This window comes from Xiphophorus couchianus, chromosome 4 (assembly GCF_001444195.1).
Source record: "Xiphophorus couchianus chromosome 4, X_couchianus-1.0, whole genome shotgun sequence".
Classification (NCBI taxonomy): domain Eukaryota; kingdom Metazoa; phylum Chordata; class Actinopteri; order Cyprinodontiformes; family Poeciliidae; genus Xiphophorus; species Xiphophorus couchianus.
This window is the reverse complement of record NC_040231.1, coordinates 18,046,847-18,074,151: the sequence shown is the minus strand read 5'-3', so window position 1 is coordinate 18,074,151 and position 27,305 is coordinate 18,046,847. Positions and strand designations below refer to the sequence as shown.

General features: G+C 38.8%; 2 protein-coding genes across 4 annotated transcripts in view; one reads left to right on the top strand and one right to left on the bottom strand.

The window, feature by feature from the left end:
• The window catches only part of mrvi1 (murine retrovirus integration site 1 homolog), a 28,505-nt gene extending 11,440 nt beyond the window's left edge, over positions 1–17,065 (bottom strand). Inside the window, exons 1-19 of one of the 3 annotated variants that reach the window (XM_028013874.1) lie at positions 16,624–17,065; positions 16,115–16,234; positions 15,841–16,027; positions 15,691–15,743; positions 15,576–15,612; positions 15,331–15,489; positions 14,367–14,475; positions 14,240–14,290; positions 14,092–14,169; positions 13,962–14,018; positions 13,803–13,862; positions 13,637–13,692; positions 12,116–12,197; positions 11,931–12,044; positions 11,782–11,843; positions 10,868–11,546; positions 10,484–10,634; positions 8,049–8,077; positions 1,763–1,960 (exon numbers count right to left, since the gene is read on the bottom strand). In XM_028013874.1, coding sequence (XP_027869675.1) covers positions 1,763–1,960; positions 8,049–8,077; positions 10,484–10,634; positions 10,868–11,546; positions 11,782–11,843; positions 11,931–12,044; positions 12,116–12,197; positions 13,637–13,692; positions 13,803–13,862; positions 13,962–14,018; positions 14,092–14,169; positions 14,240–14,290; positions 14,367–14,475; positions 15,331–15,489; positions 15,576–15,612; positions 15,691–15,743; positions 15,841–16,027; positions 16,115–16,202 — 2,250 coding nt within the window. In that variant the 5' untranslated portion in view covers positions 16,203–16,234; positions 16,624–17,065. Of the gene's footprint in view, positions 1–1,762; positions 1,961–8,048; positions 8,078–10,483; positions 10,635–10,867; positions 11,547–11,781; positions 11,844–11,930; positions 12,045–12,115; positions 12,198–13,636; positions 13,693–13,802; positions 13,863–13,961; positions 14,019–14,091; positions 14,170–14,239; positions 14,291–14,366; positions 14,476–15,330; positions 15,490–15,575; positions 15,613–15,690; positions 15,744–15,840; positions 16,028–16,114; positions 16,343–16,623 lie in introns of those variants that run through there. The other 2 variants (XM_028013875.1, XM_028013876.1) reach the window with 2 other exon arrangements.
• A 584-nt stretch (positions 17,066–17,649) lies between these two features.
• Positions 17,650–27,274, top strand: ctr9 (CTR9 component of Paf1/RNA polymerase II complex). The gene is made up of 23 exons (XM_028013878.1): positions 17,650–17,830; positions 19,307–19,405; positions 19,540–19,779; positions 19,859–19,976; positions 20,060–20,149; positions 20,623–20,879; positions 20,958–21,065; positions 21,156–21,392; positions 21,482–21,700; positions 21,795–21,978; positions 22,069–22,157; positions 22,235–22,420; positions 23,113–23,200; positions 23,280–23,428; positions 23,507–23,623; positions 23,717–23,862; positions 23,965–24,036; positions 25,427–25,562; positions 25,643–25,798; positions 25,894–26,039; positions 26,120–26,213; positions 26,363–26,475; positions 26,554–27,274. The coding sequence occupies exons 1-23, from the start codon at positions 17,786–17,788 to the stop codon at positions 26,927–26,929; spliced, it is 3,465 nt and encodes a 1,154-aa protein (XP_027869679.1). The 5' UTR covers positions 17,650–17,785; the 3' UTR covers positions 26,930–27,274.
• The last annotated feature ends 31 nt before the right edge of the window (positions 27,275–27,305 follow it).

The following is a 27,305-nucleotide window of genomic DNA, read 5'->3' as shown; positions in this document are numbered from 1 at the left end:
AAACTGAGCTGGAAGGTGTATGACACCCCAGTCCTTCCCCAGTTTAAACAGTTCCTGCTTTGTGTTGCCATATTTAATCAGGACAGAGAGGGACACTCTGGTCTGCAGTAAATAATGACAAACATGTACTGGCTGGTTTCTGGACTCAAGCAGTTCAGCAAATTAAACTCCTTCTAATAAGAGACTAAAGACATTAATCTTTTTTCCAGCTGTTGTTGAAAGCTGTCAGTGTACAGGCTGCACTTTTCCTAACATTAACAACAAATAAAACAATAAAAACAGTCAGAAACGTTCTGGTAGTGAAAAGCTTCAGGACAAAGAATCACAAGCTTGTGACTCCTATTGGTGGCATTCTCAGAATACAAAGGACAATATTATAATCATATATGCGACAATTATATCACATTTTACTGTTTCACACTTAGGATGTGTAATACAGCTGAAGTACTTCTGCTCATATCTATCATACTGTCAGATCTTCATGCTGCCCTATGCCTTATGACAAAGATTTCAATTGAGATATACAGCACTTTACTGCATGTTGTGCTGCAAACTAGCTGTCATTGATAAAAGTAGTCCAAAGATTTATCACGACCAACAGATCAGTGCAAAAGATTTGCATGCAGGATTAAATTACTGTATACTGACACACATTTTCATAAAAATGACATCTGACAACTGAGTTTGTTCACTGTCATGAAATGGGAAACGAACCTTTAAACAGACCCTGTCTGACAAAAACCTTCCCTAGACTAAAATATCTCAAAATGAAAGGAAAATCCAACAGCTGACCTAAAAGAACAGAAAGGTCCATCTCACATTTGTAAAAACATCTTGATGACCCCACAGACAAGGCCCATAGGCATTGTTTCCCAGCTCAATCTGACCTAACTAATTAGCTTTGATTAGATTAGAATAACATTATTGTGCATTCTTTTATGTTTTTTTTTCTGTGCTGTATGTATTGCAGTCTTATTAAATGAACCACTGAAGTCTGAGCCTGACGAGACCTGACTATCAAGCAAATAATTCTGGCGCAAACACGGACCGAATTTCGGGTCGGGTTCGGGTTGAGCTAAATCCTAACTACAGATTGGATAACTCTGGAAATTGTTTTGATTTTTCATTTTTGGTTTTTCAGTGCACACACAGTATAACCATCCGAACTGCCTTGTTTAAATGACAACACTGAACTAAAAAGTTTTAAAGTCATTAGTTTTTACAGCCGTAAATTCCTGTGTGAGTACCAACAGCAGTGCTAATAAACTTCACTAAAAGCTAATGGTACCAGGACACTAATAACATAAGAAAACTATGATGTAACACTGTAGACAGACTGCAGATTCAAAGCAGCACTCATCCAATAAAGATGGGTAGTTTTATTATATTGGCATATGCACCATTAGATCTTGAGATGTCCCATCCAGCTTTGGCGTTTATGAGCCATTTCAGAGGGAGACCATGCTCAGTTTAACACTTTGATGTCAGTGGACTATTAAAGATTAAGATAGCAATAATTCAAATTGTAGTTTTGGTAACTTCAGTTTTTTTCCCCACACAGCCAAGCCTCTGTTTGAATAGTGGGGAGCAAATTAAACAAAATAATGTTTTGATTAATGTGCTCTTCCTGGCAAATTAAAAGCAGCATGTTGGAGGAAATTTTAAAGTCAGATTTATGCCGAAGCATAGATGGAATTACCTCACACTGCCTTTGAGTTATTTGTGAGTGTGTGCTTCTGACAGGGGCAGAGTTTGCACTCACTGTTCTAGGAGAGCTGGATGAACTGTCCAGTTCTTCAGGAGAGTCCTCTTCTTCTTCAGGCAGGGTGGGCATGATGGGGGGCAGAGAGGGGCGAGAGCGGGTGAACGGGAAGGTCAAAGGACTGGAGGACGCCCTCAAGTTACCGTCGCCTTTTTTTGAAGAAAACTCAGGCAGGAAGAGTTTCTTCGCTTGCTGGAGCTGCAAGATCACCAACACATAAAGACACAAAAGTATGTTGTTTTAGTATGAGCTGAAACACAAGAGGAGGCGGGGGAGCGCTCTTCTTTTCTGTACTTGTTAGACGATAAAAACATTAGAGATGAAAGGCACTACTACTAAGCGAGTCAACCACACCATCACACCCTAAACAAACCCCAGAATAGCTCCACACTCTAAAGGCTTGGAAAAAAAGACATAAACCAACTCTGGAATATACACTAATATACACACTCTGCAAGTTACTTTTCCTCTGAAATCTAAAAAAATAAACTATCCTGAAACATTTGATCAGCCATTCATTAACATCTTGAAATCTATTTCCTATTTATTTAATGAAGATGTAATAATATCATCCTATAGCCTGTGTAGTGCTGGGACTCAACAGCTCTTTAAACAAGTGTGCACTATTAATAAAAGCAGCTGAGTAACAAAGTCTGGATTTTCAGTACAAGGATTAACAAATCTCACTTATTTAATGGCACTCTGAAGGAAACCCTTCCAACTATAGTTTGTGTGTATTTATGTTGATGACATCACAAGAGGCACAAGAATCTTACCAATCAGATGGCAATTACTAAAGACCCTATGGGAGGGGATCTTTGACATGTTTGGAGTTTGCATCTGAGTTAACCTTAATGTCCATCATGGAGTTTTAAAGTTTGGCTTCCTGGCAGACACTGAGGCCAACGATGATGCTGAAGCAAAAACAGTGACGATCACATTGATCACCATCATAACTTTGGGGATAACTGGTAGGACTGGGCTCATTCTAAGTCATTTTTGGTGTTTGATGCATGGAGAAGTTTTGCGGGAAACATTTTCTGAGACTTGAAAATGATCAAGAAAATGTTTTAACATTTTTACTCAAAATTATTGTTTGCTGCAGTCATGCTGAAAATGAGTAAATGCCGTTGAAGAAATAAAGCAGAAAAGCAAAAAAAAAAAATCTGAGTGGAGTTACCTCATGTGATATTCACACTGTCACTATCATGAGGCATGTGATGGTGCCATATCAAAAAGTTTTGATTTTGGATAGGGCAGATTTGTTTTCCTTGATTGAATAACAATTTACAACAAAACATGAAGACAGCGAGCAGTTCTATAGGTGACACACTAAATCAAACTTAAGTTTGACATAGTAACTTTAAAATTGTGCTCTAAAGTCCACATGCAGGAGAATGCATGCAAATTCTGGGAGTGTGTGTCACATTATTCATGTGTGGCGTGTACATGTCACTCCATCACTACAACCTCTGAGAAATCAACTAAAATATACAAGACAAACCAACACAGATAAAAACACAAATGTCACTTCATGATTATGAAAAAGAAAGCATGAGTTCAGCTGAAACCATTAGATCATTTACATCTGAAGCTCAGCAAAGGTAGAAACTACTGCAGCATAAGTGATTGAAACCTCTAATAAATAAATACATTATTTTCATCTGTTTTTATTCCCACACTGCATATTTCTTCGGGCAGTCACAGTGCTGATTACAAACACTCGGAGAGATGCACTTGGTTGTTATAACACTGAGCTGCACTCGACTCTCACAGGCAGACTGATGCAATGAGCTCCTCCGGGACGGAGTAAAACAAACACAAGGATTTGAAGAAAGATTTTATAAAAACACGAGTGCAAGCCATGTGGAAGATTACTGAGAGAGTTAGTCATCACTGTGGAGCTCACACTGATCAACACTGACTATCAGGATTGTAAATGTTGGAGTTATAATAAAGGGGTCAAATGTTAAAAGACAACATATGAACAAAAGATTTACAGTGGGTAGTGAAATTAGAACAAACATGCAATATCTAATTACAGGAAGAAAGCATAAATCTGCTTATATATCAGATCTGGAGGCATCAAACATGTTCATGACAGCTATGGAGTTTGTGACATTAAAGAATTCAGTGAAACGAATCAATCTTTCCTGACTTTTAGATGTTATTCTTTTTGCATGGTTCACTGAACTGAAGGCAAAAACTTCATGTGAAAAAAATGTGTGCAGCCATTGTGTTAACCTTGTTTAAACTCACACTGCTCTATTTTTAGCAGCAAATTTATGCAAATCCAAAAGCAGAACCACTTTAACCCTTTGAAGGAAAGCAGAGCCTTGAGTACGTGCACAAACCAGTGTCAGGGGTTAATGAGGTCTGATGCTAATGGGATTCAGGGTAGTTTAAATTCATCACAAACAGCAAGAGTTCCATATTTATGAATATAGCAGGTGTTCAGTGATGAATTACTGTTTCACAGGTGAGACATGAAAAGTGTAATAAATCTTCAGATACGGTGAAGTCTAGATTATACAACGCTGCTCAATATCATCACGAACATGACAAGTTCCTGGGAACATAAAGCGGCAGCGAGGTTGTGAGTCACTGGGGAGGAAATGGATTGTTTAACTGTTTCCCAGTGGGCTGCTGGGATATTTCCTGACTACATTAACACACTCTCATGCAGGAATACAAATTCCTTTTCATTCTCACTTTGCAGAAGCATTCAGTGTAGATTCTCGTAGGTTGTTTATGTTCATGAAAGATTAGAGATGTTTTCAAAATTCTTCTATTATATTCTAAACAAAATGTCAAAGTCCGATGGCTGGGTTTCCTTAAAAGACGGTCATTTATTGTCAGTTATTGCAATATAATTGGTTTAGAATACTAATTGTTTCTTTTTCTAAGTCTGACTTTATGATTGCTTTGTATTGACATTAATTAGATTCTGTCTTCTGAACTAAATTAAACTATATTACCAGAGATGAACTAAATCTCTGTCTTGTAAAACTAATGAACTCTTAAATATTTATGAGATGTTCCATTAAATTTAATTTATTTTTTAAAGATTAGCACATACCTTCCTAAACAACCTTGGAAACATAGTTCAAGTACCACTAGTTGCCATCGCTGGATTTGAACTTTGGGCTACAAGAACTTCTATTCTCCAGGTCTCTTCAAAATGTACTAATAGAGCCAAATCCTGACAAAACAATATATTATTTCCACAGATATGAAAAGCATATGACCTTAGTAATTATGCTCAAAAGGTTTTGTCTGAATGCCTATAAATACATGCCAAATTTATTCTTAAATAAAAATGTTTTTCCTGTTTAGAAAGCTTCGGATTAATCAATCATTAATCATAACATTTTAGCTGTGGCTGTTTATCCTATGTAAGTTCAAAATGGCTGAACATGGAAAGACCATCACTCACGAGATTCTTATATTGGCTAGAAATAAAGAGACTGCTATTGGAAAACCTAGTTTTAATCCATTTAGAAGGAACTTTGAATGACCAATTCCTAGACAAACTTTTTCAAATATCAGTGTCTAAAGAATAATTAGTGTTGTTCGTATTATTTAGCCTTTATATTTGTTTGTGCGATGACAATAATATGCTAATTACTAGCTCTTGCTGTTCTAATCTTCAGTTGAGGTTTTAATGGTAGAGTTAATTCTGAATAAATTCTGCTTCTGAGAAATATACAGAAATCTAGTTTCTTTTAATGTTCAGTGGAGATTACTTAATGAAACACTCTGGGAAAGTTCTCAAATCAAGAATCCTGCCCCGACCAAACACTGTCAGACACGCTGACGAAATGTTGCACAGCTTGAAAAGGACTGAACCTAAACAAAGGTGCCAACCTGCTCTGCAGGAGGCTGCAGTGCAGAGTGCTGCTCCCACAGACCATGAGACTGAGATAAATATTGCAGAGTAATTGAATCACTCAGATGATTTCCTGTGGAAGAAAAGAACAGAACATGCAATCCTGAGCTCAGATATTTCCTTGTAACCAACTCTTGCCCTTCGTCTTCACACAAACCAGACAGATGACTTGATTTTCTACCAAAATTGTTCAAGAATGAGAGAGAGAAAGGCAAAGGGAGCAGCGTCTTCCTCCCTTTATCGGTTACATAAGCCAACTCCTTCATGCCAGATTTGTTTAAAATTTGGTTGTGTGAAGCACAGAGTGCAGAGCCAGTAGAGGAAGTGGTTTGGACACAGGCACAATCTGAGATAACATGGCAGAGGAAGTGTAAGAAAATAAAAGCTGCAAAGGGCTCTGTGATGTAAAGTCAGGCAGAGGGAGGAGAGTTGACTGAACAGACTTCCAAAGTGGCAAGCCACACATTAGCTATGCAAGCATTTTTACATAAAGTCACTGCAGTCAAACAGAGCAGTCCACAAACCTTCATGCAGATGGTTCAAGCAGCTGAAGAGATAAAAAAAAAACCCAGCTGGAGCTGCATGTGTCCAATAATCCACTGAAACCCCACAGCAACAAACAGCTGCACATCTGAACCTGTCCACAGAGAGTGTGCACGTTACCTGAGTCCACCGCTACACTGCTGCGACTCCAGCTGATTTCTCCAACGCAGACACTTCCCACAACCAAGCTGTCACTGTCACAGTTTTCCCCAGAAAACTCTCAGTCCTGAGGGCTTCTTCTTCCTTCTCCCGTCCCCTCTCTTCCCTGGCTTTTTTCAGCAGCAACAGCCTCTCTTTCACTCCTGGGAGCTTTTACCATTTAAGGAGAAGGACTCAGTGCGCCTCTTTAAGCTGCTGTGAAGTGTATGCGTATGTTTGATTGTGTGATCTCAGGCATCTGATCCGACAATTATCCCTAAATAAGACCAGGACAAAATGAAACATTTCTCTTTTGGGAATTGTTCTTATGTAGGTGTTAGAAACTTTTTGTGTGCTTTTCTGTGTGAGACAGGCAGAAAGACTGCGCCCGGCTGATCTGTGTTTACTCTTTTGACTATGAGGAATCCACTTCCGAGCTCTTAAGCTCCATAGCTATTTGCTAATCTGCTCTGTCAAAACCTTGATCATTGCTGCTCTTTCTTACTGCATTGGTGTTTATGATTGAAGTTCGCTGACCACTCAGAGAAAGCAAGAACACAGCAAACACACTGTTTGGGGAAAGTCAGCTTTAAGGTCACATGATCATTTAAACTACTGCAGGTTGAATGATACCGCTTACAAAAGGAGCAGTTTGAGCCAGAAAGTCACACATTCTTACTCACCTAACTTCAGTGAACTATTGCAATAACTTTAGTTGCTGCTTTTGACCAAGTTTACAGTCCTTTGGTCTTATTCTAATTTTCTATTTCCAACATAGATAACTGGTATAAACAGTGCCTTTGTGTAAATGATGACATTTCACCTTGAGGATTTTATCCAAAACAAGACACCATTGATGAACATAATAACTATGTTAAAAGGTAAAAAAAAATATTTGATGGAAATCCAGCCATTGTTTAAAAATACATAACAATTATAATCAGTGAACAGAAATTACCTTATGATCAAATTATAACTGCAGCCTTTAACTACCTGGTGGGAATTAAAATATCAGAAACACCAGTCTGAGTCTGAACTTTTTAAATATTACTGAATAAAAACAAAAGCAGAATAAAAGTAGACTTTTCTGTAAAACAATATATGCACCATCCAAAAGAGTAAAGAGCAGATGGGTAATAGAGCTTATTGTTTTAGCAGAATACATGGTTCAAAATTAACTGTCAAAATGAAGCAAAACATGCAAATTTATGAAAGCCGCCTTTATCTATGACACGTAGATAAAGCCATTTGTCCTGATCAAAACATAAAAATGCACCAGTACCTCTAAAGACAAAGATAAACAGTTTCCAGTTTAACAGGTTTTGAACATATGGCTTCTCTGTATTTGTTCATCTAAATAAAGTCTTAACATTTTATGTCCTTTGTAATATTTTAAATGTTTACTTGTGAAACTGTTTCCCTTTGGACAGAAAGTGTCCCTGGAGGGTTAACAAGAGAACTGAAGTTGGCTTAAAGTGGATGAAAGTATTTGTACACACAATAATATTATTGTTACTGCTATATCTACCTGGACCTAAGATAGTTTGAGGAAGCATGTGTTGTATAACAAAGGCATATAGTAAAATATACTTCCTGCAAATGTGTATTTTCATGTAAAACAACACTAAAAACACAGTAACACAGAACAATATGCATGCAAACGCTACATAAAGAAATAACACAACATTTTTCATTTTTCAGAAGAGTGGGTCTTACCTCCCAGCAGCTGCCTCGTCCTGCAGCACCTGTTAGAGCCAAAGCAAAGACAGACTGTGAAAACAGTTGATTTGCATTTAACAGCAAGGCATGTGCAATGCAAATGTCAGAGGGAACAGCAAAAAAAGGAGTGGAGAAGAAAGAAAGGATGTGAGACTGCGACAGAAAGAAGAAATCAAAAAAGATGGCAGAAATAAATTTAGTTGTCTTCCAATTGGGGCTGATCCTCACAACATGATGATCTTTCTGGTTATCAAAACTATTGCACCTCTTGCTTCAAGAAGTATGCCACCCAGCCCACCTCTATAGCTAAGGGCAACAATAACCTGGCAACCATCTGAAGCACATCAGGTGCTTGAGCCACTGGCTAAGAGCTCCTGTTGTCTGCTTCAGGGGCTCCCAGGAGGAGCCTTGTAATGCGGTAACAAGTGAGGAACCAGGAGTTAGTGAGTAGTAGCACCATCACAGCTGGTGTTTCCTCACTTCAAGCATTTCTTTCATTGGGAATTGGTAAAAAGTTAAGATTCTGTTCAACTGCATAACTAACTTTATGAATAAAATTTGATTTTATTTTTAACAACAGTGACCTTAAAGTCAATTTGTATTAATCTGTAGAGTTCTACTAGCATAGTTTAGATTAATAAAACAACAGTTCTTTTTTTTATTTATTACAAAGGCATCTACAATAGCTCTTTGAAGAATTTTGAATTAATATGAGTTAAAATATAATTCATTTTCCATTTGGGATCAATAAATTAATTTTGAATTTGAATTTTGAACAAATCCATCTGACTTCCAAAACACAGAAAGTAGAACCTGCACCAAAAGCTTCATTTGCTAACCAAAAGCAAGCTACCACCAATATGGCACAACACAATGTTACCTTTAGATATGCAGTTGTAAAATAATCATAAAGAACAGACACTGAGGCAACTATACAGCCTGTTACAGTAAGTGCAGGTTTAACTCCAATATGGCGCGTAGCCACGTTAGCTATTACTGTTTTAGGAATATAGAGCTTGACATTTTGAAGAGACGCAAAGAAAATGACTATTTTTAGATATACCTATTGCTTCCTAATTACTGATGGGAGAAGCAGTAAGATATGTCAAGATAGACAGACAGACAGACAGACAGACAGACAGACAGACAGACAGATAGATAGATAGATAGATAGATAGATAGATAGATAGATAGAATTTATTGTCACTGAACAGGATTCAACAAAATTTCTATTGCAACTCCCGTGCAAAAAGTCAAATATATACAATAAATAAAATAAACAAACACACAATAATAATAGTAACAATATATACAACTAAAATTAACCAAAGGCACTCAACCACACCAAAGAAGTAGCAGCAGGTCCAATTATGGCAAAGTGCAGATGATGTGACAGTGCAAAGTGCAGAACATGATTATATTTATACAATACATGGCGTAATGATGGCTAAAATTACTCAAAAGACTTTGTGAATATAATCTGGATGTCTAAAACATGATAAAGGATGAGATTTTGTGTTTTGAGAACTGGCATAACTAAAGTTGGAGACAGTAAAATAGTGAAAGTTTACTGTTAACTTTTCCTTCAGACTAGCTGGAGATTCTCTTCATACAGAAACATAAAGCAGCATAAATCCTAACCACTTTACTCTTATTGAGATTAATTTCTTTGTGTTTTGAACAATTCCAGTTCAGTTTCAAAAGCAGGTTGAATTATGCCTGATTTTATTTCCTGCTGTTTGTCCCATCCTACTTTATATTTTTATCCATTAATAAACCGGTTGACACTTATGTACTTAATCAGCATTTTTATTTCGTTTTGAAGATCAATAATCACACAGTTACGCACATTTGAATTTCACATTATTTCCAAAAGTTTTTCTTTTCCACCATGTTTTACATTGAGTTTTGTTCTGATCCCCATTTAGGTCAGTTATGAAATATAAGAGATTGTGACCTCTGATGAAACCATAATAACCCTGAATAATCTCCTGCAGTTAGATACTTATTGAAACCACAGAGCTACATCACTTTGCAGTAGAATATGAGTAAATTACAGCAAATTACTTAAATTACTTCTAAACATGTACAAAAAAAAAATCACAAAGGCTGGTGCAAATTAAAAAAAAACTGTTGATACAAAATGTCTTTTGGTGAAGACTACTTTTGCCAAAAATATTAATGTCTCTCCAAATCAACATAGAAAACTCATTTGGATCCCTCCCAGTATTCCCAGTGGCCCCAGATAGCACACCCTCCCCTTCCTCTGTACCAGCTGTTGAGTGAAATGTAAATATCGGCACAGTCTATTTTCAGAAATCCCCTGGGATTACCACTAGAAAAGGAAGTAGCTTTAATACGTCTCTGTCTCACTGTGTACCCCATTACCATGATAACACCATCAACGTATTTCTGTGTTGCAGTCACCATACCATTCATGGGCAGCTGTGGAGGCTCTGAGACTTCTGGGAAAACAGGAGATGAAGAAAGAATCTGTGTAATGTCTTTCTGTTCAGGTCCAACATCATCTATGAAGTTTATTGTGCCTGTTTCACAATTCGCTGGCAGCGTGAGACCTGGGGACTTCAGGAAAACAGATATTAGGTGTGATACTGTATTACTAAGGTTGCAGTAAAGATTAAGAAACATCCTCATCTAAAGATGATCATCAAAGTGAATCTTTCTGTGAAAAACGCCAAATAATAAATAGATGGTTTGAATAAAACATGTTCAAGATTAATGTTGATGCTGAATTGTAATGTTTGCTTTTACCGTAGCATCCGTGAAATATAAACAAATCTCTCAGAATGACAAACCTGTGATGGATGTTTCTCCCTGACCTCGATCGGCTCTTCAGTGTCCGCTGCTCGGTCTAAAGCCTGTTCCATCTTCTGAGTGATACTCTCCATCTTTTCTCTCACCTGGCTCACCCTCCGCTCGCTCTGCCTCACCAGCTCGGCCGTTCCGAGGGCGCTGCTGACCATCGCTTCGATCCTCCCGAGGGTCAGCAGGAGACCACTTCTGTCCACCTGTGGCTCAGGTTGCTTTGACTCTGAGGCTGAGATCTCCTCAGGCTTGAGGACCACGGCTGAATCCCCCTGGTCCCTCAGCACCTTTTCCACAGTTGTGCCTTCTTCTTGACCTTCTGTGTCATCTCCTTTATGAATGTGGGGAACTTGACTTGTGAGTTCAGCACAGCCCTGTCCAGATTTCAGAGAGGTGTGCAGGTGACAGACCTGCTTTTTCATGTCACTAATGTCATCCTCCGTTAGCAGGAGCTTAGCATGTGTCTCAGGGTGCTCCAGTAACACCGTAGCTTGCTCTCTGCAAGTTGCAACCTCTTCTTCCAATTTCACCTCAACTACCTTCTTGGCCTCCTGACTCTGATTCCCAGTCTGGCTGTGCTTCTGTTCCTTCTCCCAGGCTTTCTGCTTCTTCTTCTGTTTCTCCCCTTTCTCCTCCCACACAGACCTGTGCAGATTAGGATCTGGGTGCCTGAAAGCACCACCACAGCTCTATAAACATCCATTTTACACACGGTTATCTTGTTAACTTGGGGCATTAAAACTGCACTTATGCTAGACAGTAACTCTTGTGGGTTGTGTAATGGAGATACTCATAAATATACTGTCAAAACCAGACATAATTTTTATAAGCTGGGCCTTGAGACTAACATGTACTGTCTCCTTTCTGTTACCATAACAGGAGAAAGCGGTAAAATCTCACATACACTTTACACAGCTTCTGTCTCAGAGCTGCCTGTTGCTGCTGCCGGAAGGGAAAAGGCCTGTCCTGCACAAGAGAGGATACTAGATGTAAAACTGTTGCTGCATTTAGCTCCAAACATCAGATCAACATCCCCCTCAACCCCCTCCTCACCTTCCTGTGCAGATGATGAACTATTTCATCACTTTTGGTCTTGTGAAGGACATCCTGAATATCTTTGTGTGAATTGGCAACTGGAACACTGTTGCTACCTTGAACTCTGTGAAGCTGTTGCAGACAAAGATATGAAACAGATGCATCTACATGAAGGAGAAGATCTTTGCTGTGGCGATGCCAACCTGCTGCATGTCCTGCAAAGAGCGCTGGTTTGGAGGATTTAAACCGTGGGAGCTCAGAGGAGTGACACAGTGTCGGTCAAACCTGTCAGAATTTAGCACATTTCATTAAACCGCTCCTTCAGTGTTTCTGATGTTCATAAACAAGTAAACAGACTTCTATAAATAATGTGGTGTCTGTCGAGGACAAAAAATGTGATAATGTGTTTTTAAAAGGCTCTGTGATGCATCTAAATCTGAGCTCTACATTGAATGATCCGGTCATATCACTAACAATGACTTCTTTGTGTCACTTTTACTGATGACCAATCTTTTGCTGTCAACTGTGTCAATATAGAATTTCCTCATTCTGCGCTTTGCAAGATAAGAAACCATAGATTGATTGCAATTCTTCAAAAAGAAAAAGATAAAAAGACACTTTCAAATGTTTTCCTTGTGTATAGACTTTTAAAAGCTGAAATATTCATCTATTGCACAAAAACTGAAGCTTATTTTAGATCACAACAGCATAAGAGACAAACACAACCAAAATTTAATTTTTAAATATCTTTTTAATTAACTCATCTGAAATGAGTTGGCAGAGAGATAATTTATATTCAAATCCTTCATAATCCCCATTTTAAGAGATATCCTGCTTCAAAGCATCTCCCTTCATGCAAGCTCACGCACAACTGATAAGAAACAAATTCACTTAATTTGATGGGAGACATTTTTTGGTCAAGGTTTGCTTGCAGCTTAGGACTTTTTTAAAAATCTTTGTCCCCATAAAACTCAAATTAACCGAATATAACTTTAATACAAAAATATCAGATGCATGAAACTTTTTATTGTGAGTGAATGCGTTTAGGAATGTGGAAATGTTTCAAAGTGCAGACTCCTCTATTCATAAAAAGGCTAAAGTTAGGCGTAATTAAATACTGATTCGTAGCTAAGGCTAGAATACAAGGGCAGAAAACTGAAGCTCCAAGAACCAGAGGCTCGCAGAGCGGCTGGTTCTGGTCAGCTGGCAGCAGGACAGAGAAAGCAGACAGGATAATAAAGCACAGAAGGAGAGACACGGCTGCATCCACAGAGCTAATGAAAACAGGAAGACAAATGAAGAAAAACATGGAGATAGCAAGCAGTTACAGTGATTAAAACACTGACTAAGGCAAATATTTAAAATATACAGTCTAATAAATAAAAGACATAAGAAGTAAAGTTTTACCTTGAAAGCAGGAGACAAGTAATATTTATCCAATGAAAAGAAAATACATAAAAGACAGGATCTTAACGACAATAAAACAAAATCTATGAAAACCTCTAAGGAGAAGCCAGGCAGAGGGGAAAAAAAGACAGAATGAAAGTTTATATTTATTAGGATCCGGTTCTGCAGTCAGAAATTCTTCTGATCTGGTTCTGTCTTTATTTTTTAAACATCTCACAGTTTAGTCATGTAGCTGTAATGCATCTTTCAACTTTGTGACTTTTGGTAAATAAATATTATTAGTAATTGCCAGCTGCAACATTGGTGACATTTATTACCTCAGAAGTTGCTGATGTGAATGTTCCTGTAACCTCCGCAGCTCTGACAGCAGATCCTGAAACACCACCAACCAGTAAAAATGTAACACCTAATACTCACGGCCAGAACCCGACTTCCTTCACCATCTGAGTTTTGTCTTTTCCCACTTTGTCTTGATCAACGTACCTCAGTCATTTTGTGATTTTCCGCATGAAAGTTCTTCATCTTGTCCAGTAGGACGTTTTTCTAAACAGTGAATATTTAAACATAGAATTAACAAAAAACACATAATAAAATTCTCAATTTATAATCTTATAATTTTTAAAATTTACACAACAACCTAACCCTTGTTATTTCTTTGTGTTTCAGCATCACCAAAGCCAGAGTGTCCACATGTTCAGCCTGTAATCATACACACATGAAGTTATTTGAAACTCAAATCCCTGAGAAAAAAAACACACAGATCTGAACTTACACTTAACTCGGTGTTAGCCCTCTTCAATTTGTTGACATGCTCTTCAGCGTATGCCCATTCAGAAGATAGTCTTTCATTCTGTGTAAACGAAATCTACATTTGTATTCATCCGAACTCACAAAAAGCTTAAAGTTAAAGACGGCTTTACCTTGTCTTCAAGCACTCTAATGTGAAACCTCAAACGGTCAGTCTCATTGGTCTGAAAAGGGATTTTCTAGTGTAAAAATGATGCCCAGCATATACAACAATTGCAGTGTGCTCTATGTTGGACGTACCAGTTGGGTGAAGCTTGTTTGGGTATGACTGGCTGTTTCCTGAACCTCCTTCAGCATCTGACGAGTCTCTTCCAGCTTTTCTGTCACAGACTGGGCTTTGATGGCTGATCTTTGAGAATTGTACACAGAAAACAAACAAACACAAATAAAATAGGAAGTTTAAAGCAGTTTCACAATGCAAACTCCTATATTCATATCTAGGCAGGCAGAAAAACATAAATAGAGAATGCTGCTGTAGGTAAGTCTTGTACAGTATTGTACATTCTTCTAAAAACATTTCTTTTAATTTGTAATTATGTGTGTATGTATGTATGTTTATATGTAGGGATAAGTGGATGGATGGATGCCCTTTTGTTGTTTTTCTAAACTCCTTTTCAGTTTAATTCCACAGATGTGCAGTTTTGATAAATATATTAAATGTGCTTTTTACAGGCTGTCTCTCTAACATTTTATGTATTTGCCCCTGTGTGCATTTGCAAGCTGCAATCTGGTTTTTTATGCTGCTTTTAGACCAATGACTTCTTCATCCCTGAATAACCTTTCAGCACAACTTAGTAAAGAACTCATTTCACTGTGAATACTCTCGGAATGCCCTGTCAGAAGTTATCTCCTTTCTAAGACAATATGACAGCGGGACATTTGTGGTGTTTATACTTGCATATAATTGTATTGACCAAAGGACATGAAACCTTCAGGTATCTGAAAAGCATACCCAAGAATGAAATAACTGGAAAACGTGAGAAAACATGGCTATGGGTATTTTTATACAGTGTGTGTAAGTTTGAACTGTATATGGCAGAAATACATAATTGATTCATACATATTTGTTGTTGTTCTACAATTTTTACATATAACATGTTACATTTTGTGTTAAATATCATGACCTAATTACTTTAAGTGATGATGTTTAAAACTAGATACATTTGTTCTACAACATATGAGAGTAATGCATGTTCTTCCTCACCTGAGCAGCTTGGTCTGCAGCTCTGTGATCTCCAGACTGAGCTGCAGGTTTTCGTCCTCACACTGAGCCAGCATCCTCAGCAGGCTGCTGTTCTGCTCGCTCAGATGGTGACGAGCTTGCTTCAGATCAGCCACTACATCAGAAAGGTCCTTGTTTTCACTAAACCCAAATAAACAATAGTGCTTAAAAAGGACTGAATACTCAAGATAAACACATTTAGTTTATGAAGGAAGAAAACTACTGACCAGAAACAATAATGGCCCTCTGTGGGAGTTGCACTGGCTTATAAAAGGCAAATCCAGTCAATGTAAGCATTTTCCTATTAATTTCATTAAGATATTAAAATTGATTTGATCTTACCATTTACAGACACTTCAGAGCAGTCTGACCGAGACAAAGAAATTACGTCTGAGCTGAAGAATAAAATAATTTCATTTGGTGTGAAACCTAAAAAAAATATTCTACACGAAACCTTATTTTATAGATTCCACCTTCACAGCTCACTCTCACCTGTCTTCCCTGCACTGAGCAATCCACATTCTCATCGCGGATTGGAAAGTCTCCCTGCTCACGTGAGGGTCCTGGAGGTCAGGGTCCAGGAGCTGTCGCAGGGAAGCCAGTTTGTCCTCTTCTCCGCTCTGAACTGTGAGGGTTTGCAGGTACTGCATGATGCTGGAGGCCAACACATCTCCTGAGGCTGAGACAAAAAAAAATTAGCAAAGGTCACAGACAATTACATCCTTATTTGATCAGGTTCTAATGAAAATATGAGCAGCCAGATTACCTGTGTTGCTTTTATCACATTTGTTATACATGATGTCAAGGAGCTCATTTTCAGAAAATTCATTTGTGTCTTTACTGTCTTGAAGCATCTCCCCTGTCCCACAGCTGTATGACGCTGGAACTTAAAGTGATGAAACATTATTGTACTTTTGCATAGAGAAAGAAGAAATTCAGTACTGCAGCACCCACTGTCACAGCGGTCAGACTTTGCATTTTCTCTCTCCCTCTGGTAAAGGATTTCCATGCACCTTATAAATATAAAATTTAAAAAATAAAATATTGTATAAATATTGAAATATCTAAATACCAAGATACAATTTTATTTTATAAGACTGAAGATAAACTTTTATGGATGGACAGGGTAACTGCAGGTTACATAATAAAAGATTTAGAAAGAAAAAAAAATCACAAATAAGAAAACCAAATTCATTATAGAAAACTCCAACTGTATTGACTAATTCAAACTAGGTATCTAAAGAACAAACAACAAATAAAAAGTTAGATTCTTACTTTCCAGTCCAAGCTGATCTTTTGCCAAAATTAAAAAAATATATATATATATATACACACATCTAAAAAATTAGGAACTAAATTATATACATACTCTTCTTTCTTATCAATCTAATCTTAACCTGATTTTCTGTGATGCTACATAAGCCATAAACGTGCTTTTCCTCTACTTCATGTCATGAACAGATGACATCCTGGGTCCTCCTCTTGGAAAAAAAGGCTGCAATCTGTGAAAAGACGGGGCAAGTGGATTTTTTTTATTAAAATATACGAGTTCAACACAAATGCAGTCAAATTTTCGTTTTTATCAAACATATAAACAGTGCAATAATAACTATAGCAGATTTGGACATTTTCTGTGCCGTCTTAAAAAAAACGTCTCAACAATTACCTGGAGTATGACCCATGTGGTGAGAGGCGAGGGAGGAGTTTCCTATCTGAAAGAAGAGGGAAACCAGAGAGCACAGGGAAGGACGATCCAAGGTTATTTTATTAATTGAGAAGTAGAACCCAGTGCTTCACACCTGTTCGTTTTACACGTGTTATTCATAACAATTAGACAGTCTCGCATGCGTATTTTTTTATATTAATTTATGAGAATACATAACATGCCAAATCAGTTTTTGCCTAGGAAAGTTGAACTACATACTGTCACGCTGTTTAAATCCTAAGGATTTTCAAGATTTTGATTTTTGGGACAATTAGTGGCCCCATTTGATGATCTTTTACTAAACATTCTGAACGCGCACCTGTTATGTGGTGGCTGATGAACTACTTGAAATGATTTTTAAACTCCGCCTTCATGATGCCCCGCTTGGCTCGCAGGTGGATAAATGGTGCAGATGACACCAAGTTCCATTAATACAAAAAATAAAAAAGCTCCCCAGTTTGTTCATAATTGTACGTAATTAAATTTACTTTTATTATAGCGTATTGTCCGTATTATTATTACTAATATTATTATTCCGTGTCAGTGCTTCTGAGAGGGAACTTTACGTTTTGGTTCGCGTTTAATCCAGCCGGACCTATTTCTGGTGACACCATCCGCTAAGTAGCTACTAGCAAACAACGGAGTGGATGTTTTCTGCTCGTTTTTTTTGTTTTTTTTTTTTTTTTCACCAAACAAAACTAACTTGAGAGGAAGTTACCTTCTGAATTCAAAATGTCTCGGGGTTCCATTGAGATCCCTTTGCGGGACACCGATGAGGTAAATATTATTTTTTATGTGTGTTTTGTTGCAGATGTTTCTAGGTGAACCTTGCTGTGATGTTAGCAGTTGATGCTAACTGAAGCTACATTGAACTCAGCTTTCCCCGAGGCTCGGCTTTAAATAATGTGTTGTGTTTACGTTAAATTTTGATATTTGTAACATAATCTGAATTTAAACAATTTACAGTCATGTACAACTAGTATTAGAAAAGATAATCAGATGGACAAATTGATGTCTATTTTTTTTTCCAGCCTATATCTCATTTATTGTGGTGTTGCTTGTCAATGCACCAACAGTTAAAATATTTTTTGTGTGATTTACTATCTAGTATATTTAAGTCTACAGTTGCTGAGATTAATATGGTAATAAATCTTAAAAATGTGTAGATTTAATTTAAACATGCGTAAACACCAGGTTATTACAAGTATTTTTTAAATTATTTTTCATTTTTGGCCTGTATACTGTGAAACAAGATAAAAATGAACATTATGTACTATGCTGATGTAAAACATACAGCTTTATGTTAATTTGAAGTATTGCTATAACAATGTAATGTAATAAAATAGATCTCCCAAATTCCAAAATAATGGCATGACTAAGTATGAGCTAGTGTGGTTTGACAACTTTGAGTAAATTTTGGTACTATAGTAACACAAAACTTAAATTAATTAAGAAACCACGGATGCATATTTTCCAAATACCGCAAGCCTGGAGATTCTGCTAGACAAAACAAACCACTAATTTAGGACTGATTGCTTTAGGTTCCACAACATCCTTGTCCATTTTCCATGGCTGTAAATATGTCAATCAGCCAATTTTGTCTGTGTTATATTCAAAAAATGTGACATATTACCAATGTTGTGCAAATTCTACGTTACCTTATGGCACACGATAATTGAATGCATTAATATAAATTTAGCCCTAACCAGTGACCCCTGACTCAGTAATATCTGAGTCGAGTTGTAGAGTCTTGCGGCACTGTGAAAGACTCGGCTGTTTTGACCACTTCGTTTCCAGTGTGCTAGATTCATTTGCTTTGGTGTATGTGTCTTAACACACTAGCAACAAAAATTGATAAATAAGACTAGTAAATACATGTAGGTCCCAGGCTAATTTGGGAAGTTTATAAAGAGCATTACTGTATATACAGAGAAAAGCTTAAGATAACATAATGTTCTACAGCTTTACTTAAAATGTATGCTCATTTAACATCACCAAACCTACATAGACTTATTAACTGACCTATTTATGGTTTTGATTTAAAAGGAAAATAAAGAGTAATGTTTGTTGCTTGTTAAAGATTTAGTTGTTAAATTTGTTGCTAGTAAATCAATATGCCTACATAGCAAAAATTGCCTTAATTAATCAGAGTTGATTAGAAACGTCATAATCATTATATTGATCATTGTCACACATCTTTAATGCCAGACTCAGAGGAACAGCATCACAACTTAAACAAATTGCGTTGTGCAGGTTATTGAGCTCGACTTCGACCAGCTGCCAGAGGGAGATGAGGTTATCAGCATCTTGAAGCAGGAGCACACACAGCTGCACATCTGGATCGCTTTGGCGGTAAGTCACTTCTGTAACCTTAAATTATTACTTTATTTCCACATATCGTGTGGGGAATGTAAAGATTTACATTTATTAGAATAAAACATGTGAGGCAGCATGAAACTGGATATTGTTTTTGTGTGTTTCTTTAGTTGGAGTACTACAAGCAAGGCAAAACAGAGGACTTTGTCAAGCTTTTAGAGGCAGCGCGTATCGATGGAAACCTGGACTACAGAGACCATGAGAAAGACCAGATGACCTGCTTGGACACGTTAGCAGCTTATTATGTCCAGCAGGCTCGTAAAGAGAAAAACAAAGATGCCAAGAAGGAGCTCATCACACAGGCTACTCTGCTTTACACCATGGCAGATAAGATCATTATGTATGATCAGGTAGGAGAGATTTAGCGCAAAGCTGCTGTAGCACTGGTATTTTATGTTTGAAGGTAATATAACGCGTTATCTCAATCAGAACCATTTGTTGGGGCGAGCCTGCTTCTGCCTGCTGGAAGGAGACAAGATGGACCAGGCTGATGCTCAGTTCCACTTTGTGCTCAACCAGTCCACCAATAACATCCCGGCTTTGCTTGGTAAGTTATGTGACAATGTGGAAATTGATTATGACTACTGTGAGTAATGAATAAAAAATATGAACACTAATTTTATTCAAAAGGTAAGGCCTGCATCTCATTCAATAAGAAGGACTACAAGGGAGCACTGGCGTACTATAAAAAGGCTTTACGAACAAACCCTGGCTGCCCAGGTAAACAAGTTGCATCATCACTCCTCCCACAGAAACATTACATTTCAGAATATAGAACCTCTGCTGCTGCTGTTGCAGCTTCATCAGTCTGGATTCGTTTCCTAACTGAGAAGTTAGTACAACGATGTGTTTGTACTAAGATAGGAAACTTTGTCTTTTAATGCATTTACAAGCATTTAGTAGATTGAGCACTGACATCTGAAACATTATGCATTAAACCTCAGATGTTGATCAAAATGTGTACAAAGTTAAATAGATTTTTTTAAACATAATCTAACACTGCAAAACAACAAATCTATCATGTAATTTGGCTTAATTTATTCTGGGGAGAAACCCCCTTTATTAGGACTAATTGTTTTAGCATTAATAATTTGAACTTATGTCTTTAGATCAATTCTCTACCTGCTTCTAGGGATTCAGAAAAATCATGTTATAAATGTTTCCTGAGTTTTGAGTTTCCTCTCTCTGTTTAGCTGAAGTAAGACTGGGGATGGGTCACTGCTTCGTCAAGCTCAATAAACTGGAAAAGGCCCGTTTGGCGTTCGGTCGAGCCCTGGAGCTGAACTCTAAGTGTGTGGGAGCGCTGGTTGGTTTGGCCGTTTTAGAGCTCAACAACAAAGATTCAGAGTCTATTAAGAACGGAGTGCAGCTCCTGTCGCGGGCTTACACCATCGACCCCAGCAACCCCATGGTGCTCAACCACCTCGCCAACCACTTCTTTTTCAAAAAGGTATTTTAGTTGCTGGACTTTTCTTCACAAACCTCAGTCTGCATTGTTCAGCTGATCATCGTGCTTCTCTGTCTGCAGGACTACAGTAAGGTCCAGCATCTCGCCCTTCATGCTTTCCACAACACAGAAGTCGAGGCCATGCAGGCTGAGAGCTGCTATCAGTTGGCGCGTTCATTTCATGTGCAGGTAAGGCTGCCATCTCAACCGTCTTGCAAATTTGACTTGTTCTGAGTCTTCAGTGTTTAAATGTCTGTCTCTGTTCTTACTTCTCTTTAGGAGGACTATGACCAGGCGTTTCAGTACTACTACCAGGCTACTCAGTTCGCCTCTTCCACCTTCGTGCTGCCTTTCTTTGGTTTGGGACAGATGTATGTGTATCGTAGAGACAAGGAAAATGCTGCTCAGTGCTTTGAAAAGGTTTTGAAGGCCTACCCCAACAACTACGAAACAATGAAAATCCTGGGATCCCTCTACGCAACGTCTGACGATCAGGAAAAGAGAGACATTGCAAAAGTAGGTCTTCATCACAACCCGGTTTTTCTCTTCCCTGGTTAAAAATGATGGGTGCCAGTTCTTTAAAGCGGTTCGTTTTTGTTTGTTAGGGCCACTTGAAGAAGGTGACGGAGCAGTACCCAGATGATGTGGAGGCGTGGATCGAGCTGGCTCAGATCTTGGAGCAGACCGACATCCAGGGCGCGTTGTCGGCATACGGCACGGCCACTCGCATCCTCCAGGAGAAGGTGCAGGCCGATGTTCCCCCCGAGATCCTCAACAACCTGGGGGCTCTGCACTTCAGGCTTGGCAACCTCGGGGAAGCTAAGGTAGCAGACTGCTGTTGCTCCCAGCAAAAAGACAAATTTATATCAAACTTCTGTGGCATCCAGAACTCTTATATTTCTCCTCCATCCCAAACAGAAATATTTTCTAGCATCCTTGGACCGAGCTAAAGCTGAGGGCGAGCATGACGAGCATTACTACAACGCCATTTCTGTCACCACCTCCTACAACCTGGCCCGTTTGTACGAGGCCATGTGTGAATTCCACGAAGCTGAGAAACTTTATAAAAACATCCTCAGGGAGCATCCGAACTACGTGGACTGTAAGAGTTCAACTTCACGTTAGAAATTGTGTTTCACAAATAAGGACAGTGTCCTGTAAAAGAGCACTTTGTTCATTTATCAACCTGCAGGTTATTTACGTCTCGGAGCGATGGCTCGTGACAAAGGGAACTTCTACGAAGCGTCCGACTGGTTTAAAGAAGCTCTGCAGATTAATCAGGTACAAACTGTTGGTTTGTGGCTGTAAAACTTTATTTTGTGAAAACCCTGATCTGATGAGGTTTCTGTTTGGTGCAGGATCACCCAGACGCCTGGTCACTCATTGGAAATCTTCACTTAGCCAAGCAGGAATGGGGGCCGGGTCAGAAGAAGTTTGAGCGTATTCTGAAACAGCCGTCCACTCAGAACGACACGTACTCCATGCTGGCTCTAGGGAACGTGTGGCTGCAGACTCTGCACCAGCCCACCAGAGACAGAGAAAAGGTACCAGCAGAGTTTATGTTTATCCAACAAACGAATGAATGAAAGGGTGTAGAGGAGTTGCAAAGTGTTATCCTTTAACTAGAAGGTTTTATTTTTGTTTCTTTGTTGACAGCCTACTATTTTTCTGATTAAGGAGTTTCCCCCCCCCCCCTATTTTTAAAGTGGACAGAGATGAAAAAAAAATATTATGTCATTAATCCACTATACACTTTTATTCCTTTAGGAAAATTCAAATTTCTCTTAAGACAAAAAGACAAATCTTATGGAACTTTCTCTTGTTTTTAGCTCCTATTTTATTTGCTTATTTAATTGAGTCAAATGTACTAATTACTTGTATTGTTACTGTGTTTGTAACTTTTTTTGTTTTTATCAAAACAAGTCTCCCTTGTAAATGAGATCCTGAATCTTAAGACAATCTGGATAAAAAAGCTCAAATAAAATAAATTAAAAATAAATGTGCTTTAATTCAGAAAAAGTCACGTGATGGACAAAAACATTCATATGTTTAGCATTTGCTGTAATTTTTAAAACAACTTGCATTATTACTAATTTGAATCTGTTTCTTCTGGTTTCAAAGCCAAATAATATTTTTCATTCACTGGCTGTGACTGGTGACCAGAAGGTCCCATATTAACATATAAACCCACCGATTTTTATTTGCAGCAAATAAAATGAAAATTTTATCTTCACAGGAAAAGAGACACCAGGATCGAGCTTTGGCAATCTACAAACAAGTCCTACGAAATGACGCCAAAAATCTCTATGCTGCTAACGGCATCGGTAATTTCATCCTTATGTCCTTTTGTTAGTTATTTGGCATTTTTCCCCTGTGCTTCTAAACACAAAGCTGTCTCTCCAGGGGCTGTCCTCGCTCACAAAGGTTATTTCCGAGAGGCGCGTGACGTGTTTGCCCAGGTGAGAGAAGCCACAGCAGAAATCAGTGACGTGTGGCTGAATCTGGCTCACATCTACGTGGAGCAGAAGCAGTACATCAGTGCTGTGCAGATGGTAAGAGGCTTCCTTATCCTTACCGTTTTATTTCTTCGTACAGGTATAACTCAGTTTATCCGCCTTTCTGCCTCACAGTATGAAAACTGCTTGAAGAAATTTTACAAATACCAGAACACAGAGGTGCTGCTATATCTTGCAAGAGCTCTCTTCAAATGTGGGAAACTCCAGGACTGTAAGCAGATGCTGCTGAAGGTAACATAGATGAGCTGCTCTTTTTTGTATTTTTTATTTTTTACCTGAAAGTATCAGATAAGCATAACCTGACTGTGATGTGTGGCCCAAAAGGCTCGGCATGTGGCTCCCAGTGACACGGTGCTGATGTTCAACGTGGCTCTGGTGCTTCAGAGACTCGCCACTCTAGTGCTGAAAGATGAGAAGAGCAATTTAAAGGCTGTGCTCAGTGCTGTGAAGGAGCTCGAACTGGCTCACAGGTACTTTCACGATTTCTTTTCTCCATCCCTTAGACTGTTTCTCAGGAGGCTCGGCGAGAGGAATTGTTGAGTTTCATCTTCCATCTCCTTCTCCTCACACAGATATTTCAGCTACCTGAGCAAAGCTGGAGACAAGATGAGGTTTGACCTCGCTCTTGCTGCGTCCGAGGCCAGGTAAGACCGACTCCATGAACCTGTTCAGACCTGGAGCTAGCATCCGACCTGCGTTATCAGATCTCAGTTATGTGCTCTTGTTTGGAAGTCATCTGACAGCGGGCTCTCACCTGAACAACAGACCATCAGAAGTTTTACATCTAAACTATATTACCTTAGGCTCAAATTCACATAAGGCTGAAACTAGCTTAATTTTGCATCTAGTTAGCATTTAAGAAAAATATATGTGAATAAAATGAGTAGTTACTTCAGAGCTTGTTGTAACGTCAAGATACTAACGATGAGGATTTTATATCCTGTAAAACTCCCAACTTTCCTTTGAACATAAGAAAAAAGGGTGAACATTATAAGGGGTTCACCGATAAATCGACCCAGATTTCCTAATTTTGGGCGATCTTATCCACATCGACAAAGGTCTGAAAATCAACCACTGTCTCCTTTTACTCTGCTGTGAGAAAGACTGACTGACTGACTGACTGAGTTGCCCACCAGGTCATGTGTGCATGTGAGCGATTAATAAGTCACCCTAAATATTTTCAAATACATAAAAATCTATATCAGCCAAAATCAAAATTGGCAGGCCTTTTAGTGATTGACCAGAAAACTGCAATTGGTGCATCCTTTGGAAATGTGATACAAATTCTGCTGGTGATTGTTGCTTCAAAGCCTGAAATATGTCCATAAGTCCCAGCATGTCTTCATTTTGGTTAGTCACACCTTACATTTTTACGTCTTGTTTTTTGTTGTTGTTTTTTTTATTGGAATTTTGAGAAATTAGAAAAAATAGGAATTAGCCAGAAGCTCATCAAGTACAGCAGGGATTTACTGCCTGACATTCAGCTGTTCCCACAAACCAGCTGGAGAAATCTGCTTATGAAAAAAATCTTTTCTGTCATCTTATCCTCCACCTGCTCCTTCAAGCTTTTTTAAATGACAGGATTTGGAAAGAAGCAGATTTCAATGCTACTATTGGTAGCTATTGTGTAAAAGGCACAAAGGTTTGGTAACTGTGGTATTAAACAATTCAATCACATGCAGAAGCTGGAAGCCACATTTTCACTAATTTATGTAACTACGTATGCTTAGTACAAGTTATGGTAGTTAAGTGCACTTGGGTAAATCACTTTTTAATATTTCACATAAGACTTAAATTACCTTTTAAAAAAATCTACTAAACTAGCAGAAACCCTGTACATACAACCACATATTTTAATAAAACAATCATTTCTGGACCCTGATGATTTCCTTCCTAATTTGTTTTCCCTGTCAGTGATCCCAAGGCTTACACTTTACAGCTCCAGTCCTAACATCAGCATATTGTGATAATTATGTTTCCTTTTATTACATGCATGGGTCTTATTCTTAATACTGTTGTGTTGTGGGATTGCAGGCAGTGCTCTGACCTGCTGAGTCAGGCTCAGTACCATGTGGCCAGAGCCAGAAAGCAGGACGAAGAGGAGAAGGAACTTCGTGCCAAACAGGAGCAAGAGAGGGACCTGCTGCGCCAGCAGATGTTAAAAGAACAGGTACCGTCTGAAAACACATGTTGCTTTCATTTTCTTTGTATTTCAGTGACTGAGTATCGTTTGCTCTGACTAACATTTAGGAAGAACGGCAAAAAAGAGAGGCAGAGGAGCAGAAGAAGCTCCTGGAGCAGAGAGCTTTGTTTGTGGAGAAGACCAGGAACTTGCTCACGTTTGTGGAAGGACCAAAAGAAGCGACCAAAGAAAAGAAGAAGGGAGGAGGCGGAGGTGGAGGGCGTGTAAGTGTTTCTCGGCACACGACTCCAAACAACATATTAAAATATCGCCATTTGTTGTGACCGGGCGTTTTCAACTCGTGTTTCGATCTCTTCAGCGTAAGAAAGGAGGCGATGCGGATGACTTTGTTAATGACGATTCGGATGAGGACCTTCCAGTGAAAAAGAAGAAGAGGAGAAAGAGCAGCGGGAGCGAGCAAGAGGATGGCGAAGACGGAGATAAAAAGAAAAAGAAGAGGAGAAGGTGGGTCTGCTATGGTTAGCTATATTTTCTGCTGCATGTTAAGGTGGATAAGTGGAATAAACTTTATTCTTGCCTTTCAGACCTGCAAAAGGAGATGACAGCGATGATGAGGAAGGAGCATCTCGGCCCAAAAAGCAGCGCAAACCCAAAGAAGGACGCAAGAAGATTGAGAAGGTGCTTTTGTTTTTCATCGCCATTATAATGTTTTTTTGGAAGAACAGCCTGGTTAATGTAGAAAAACCAGCCATGAATTCATGTTTAATTGAACATAAAGTTACTGAGAACTCTGTAAGAGTGTTTGATGTTGAGATTTGTCATTTCAGTCCCAGCCTGAGCGAATGCCACCGTCTCTTAAAGGGAAGATCAAGTCCAAGGCCATCATCTCTTCCTCTGAATCCTCGTCAGATGAGGACGGACTGAAAATAGCTGAAGACAGGTGAGCGCCTGCAGCAGCAGTGAAAGAAACTGAAAGATGAGTCAATGAAATGTTCATAAGTGCATCTCGATCCAACAGAACCCGGGACAGCGGCTCGGGGTCTGAGGACGAAGGCGGTCACAGGAAGCGCATAGCATCTGACAGCGAATCAGATGGTGGGAGGAATCGCTCTGGCAGCGAGGCGGGAAGCCCTCGCCGCTCCGTCGGCTCAGACGACGACTCTGGCAGCGACCGACCAGTGAAGAAGAGGAGGGTACAGCGGCAGTCCGTCTCTGAGCAGTCAGACAACGAGAGCAAGAGGAGCCAGTCGGGATCAGATGACGAATCGAGAGCCGCCTCACCTGCGGCCGCTTCGGACAGAGGCTCTGAGGCTGGATCAGACAACGAAGGGTCGCCACGGCGCTCCGACAACGGCTCAGAACAGGAGGCGTCAAATAACGACGACAGCGATTAGGTCACTCAGATTTAATTAAATGCTGAGGAACATTTTTGTTAAAACATGGATTCAGTTTGTGTTAGCTTTCAGTATGTTTTCAATGTCTTACTTGGTACAAACTTTTTCTTTAAAGATTTTTTGTTAAAAATTGAGATTAAAATTGAAGTGATATTTTAACCCAAGTGGGAAATTGCTCCAATGAAATTAAGGACAACTCTGAAAACCAAACTTGGCGTTAATTTAGAAGTAGGATGATTTGCCATTTCACTTTTCTTGCTGTGCAGTGAGAAACTGCCCCAAATTTGACCTTTAAGGTCAAATTGTAAATAAAACCTACAAAACATTAAAACGAGTATCTTGAAACCACATGCTTCTTTGTTCTGATTACCACAGT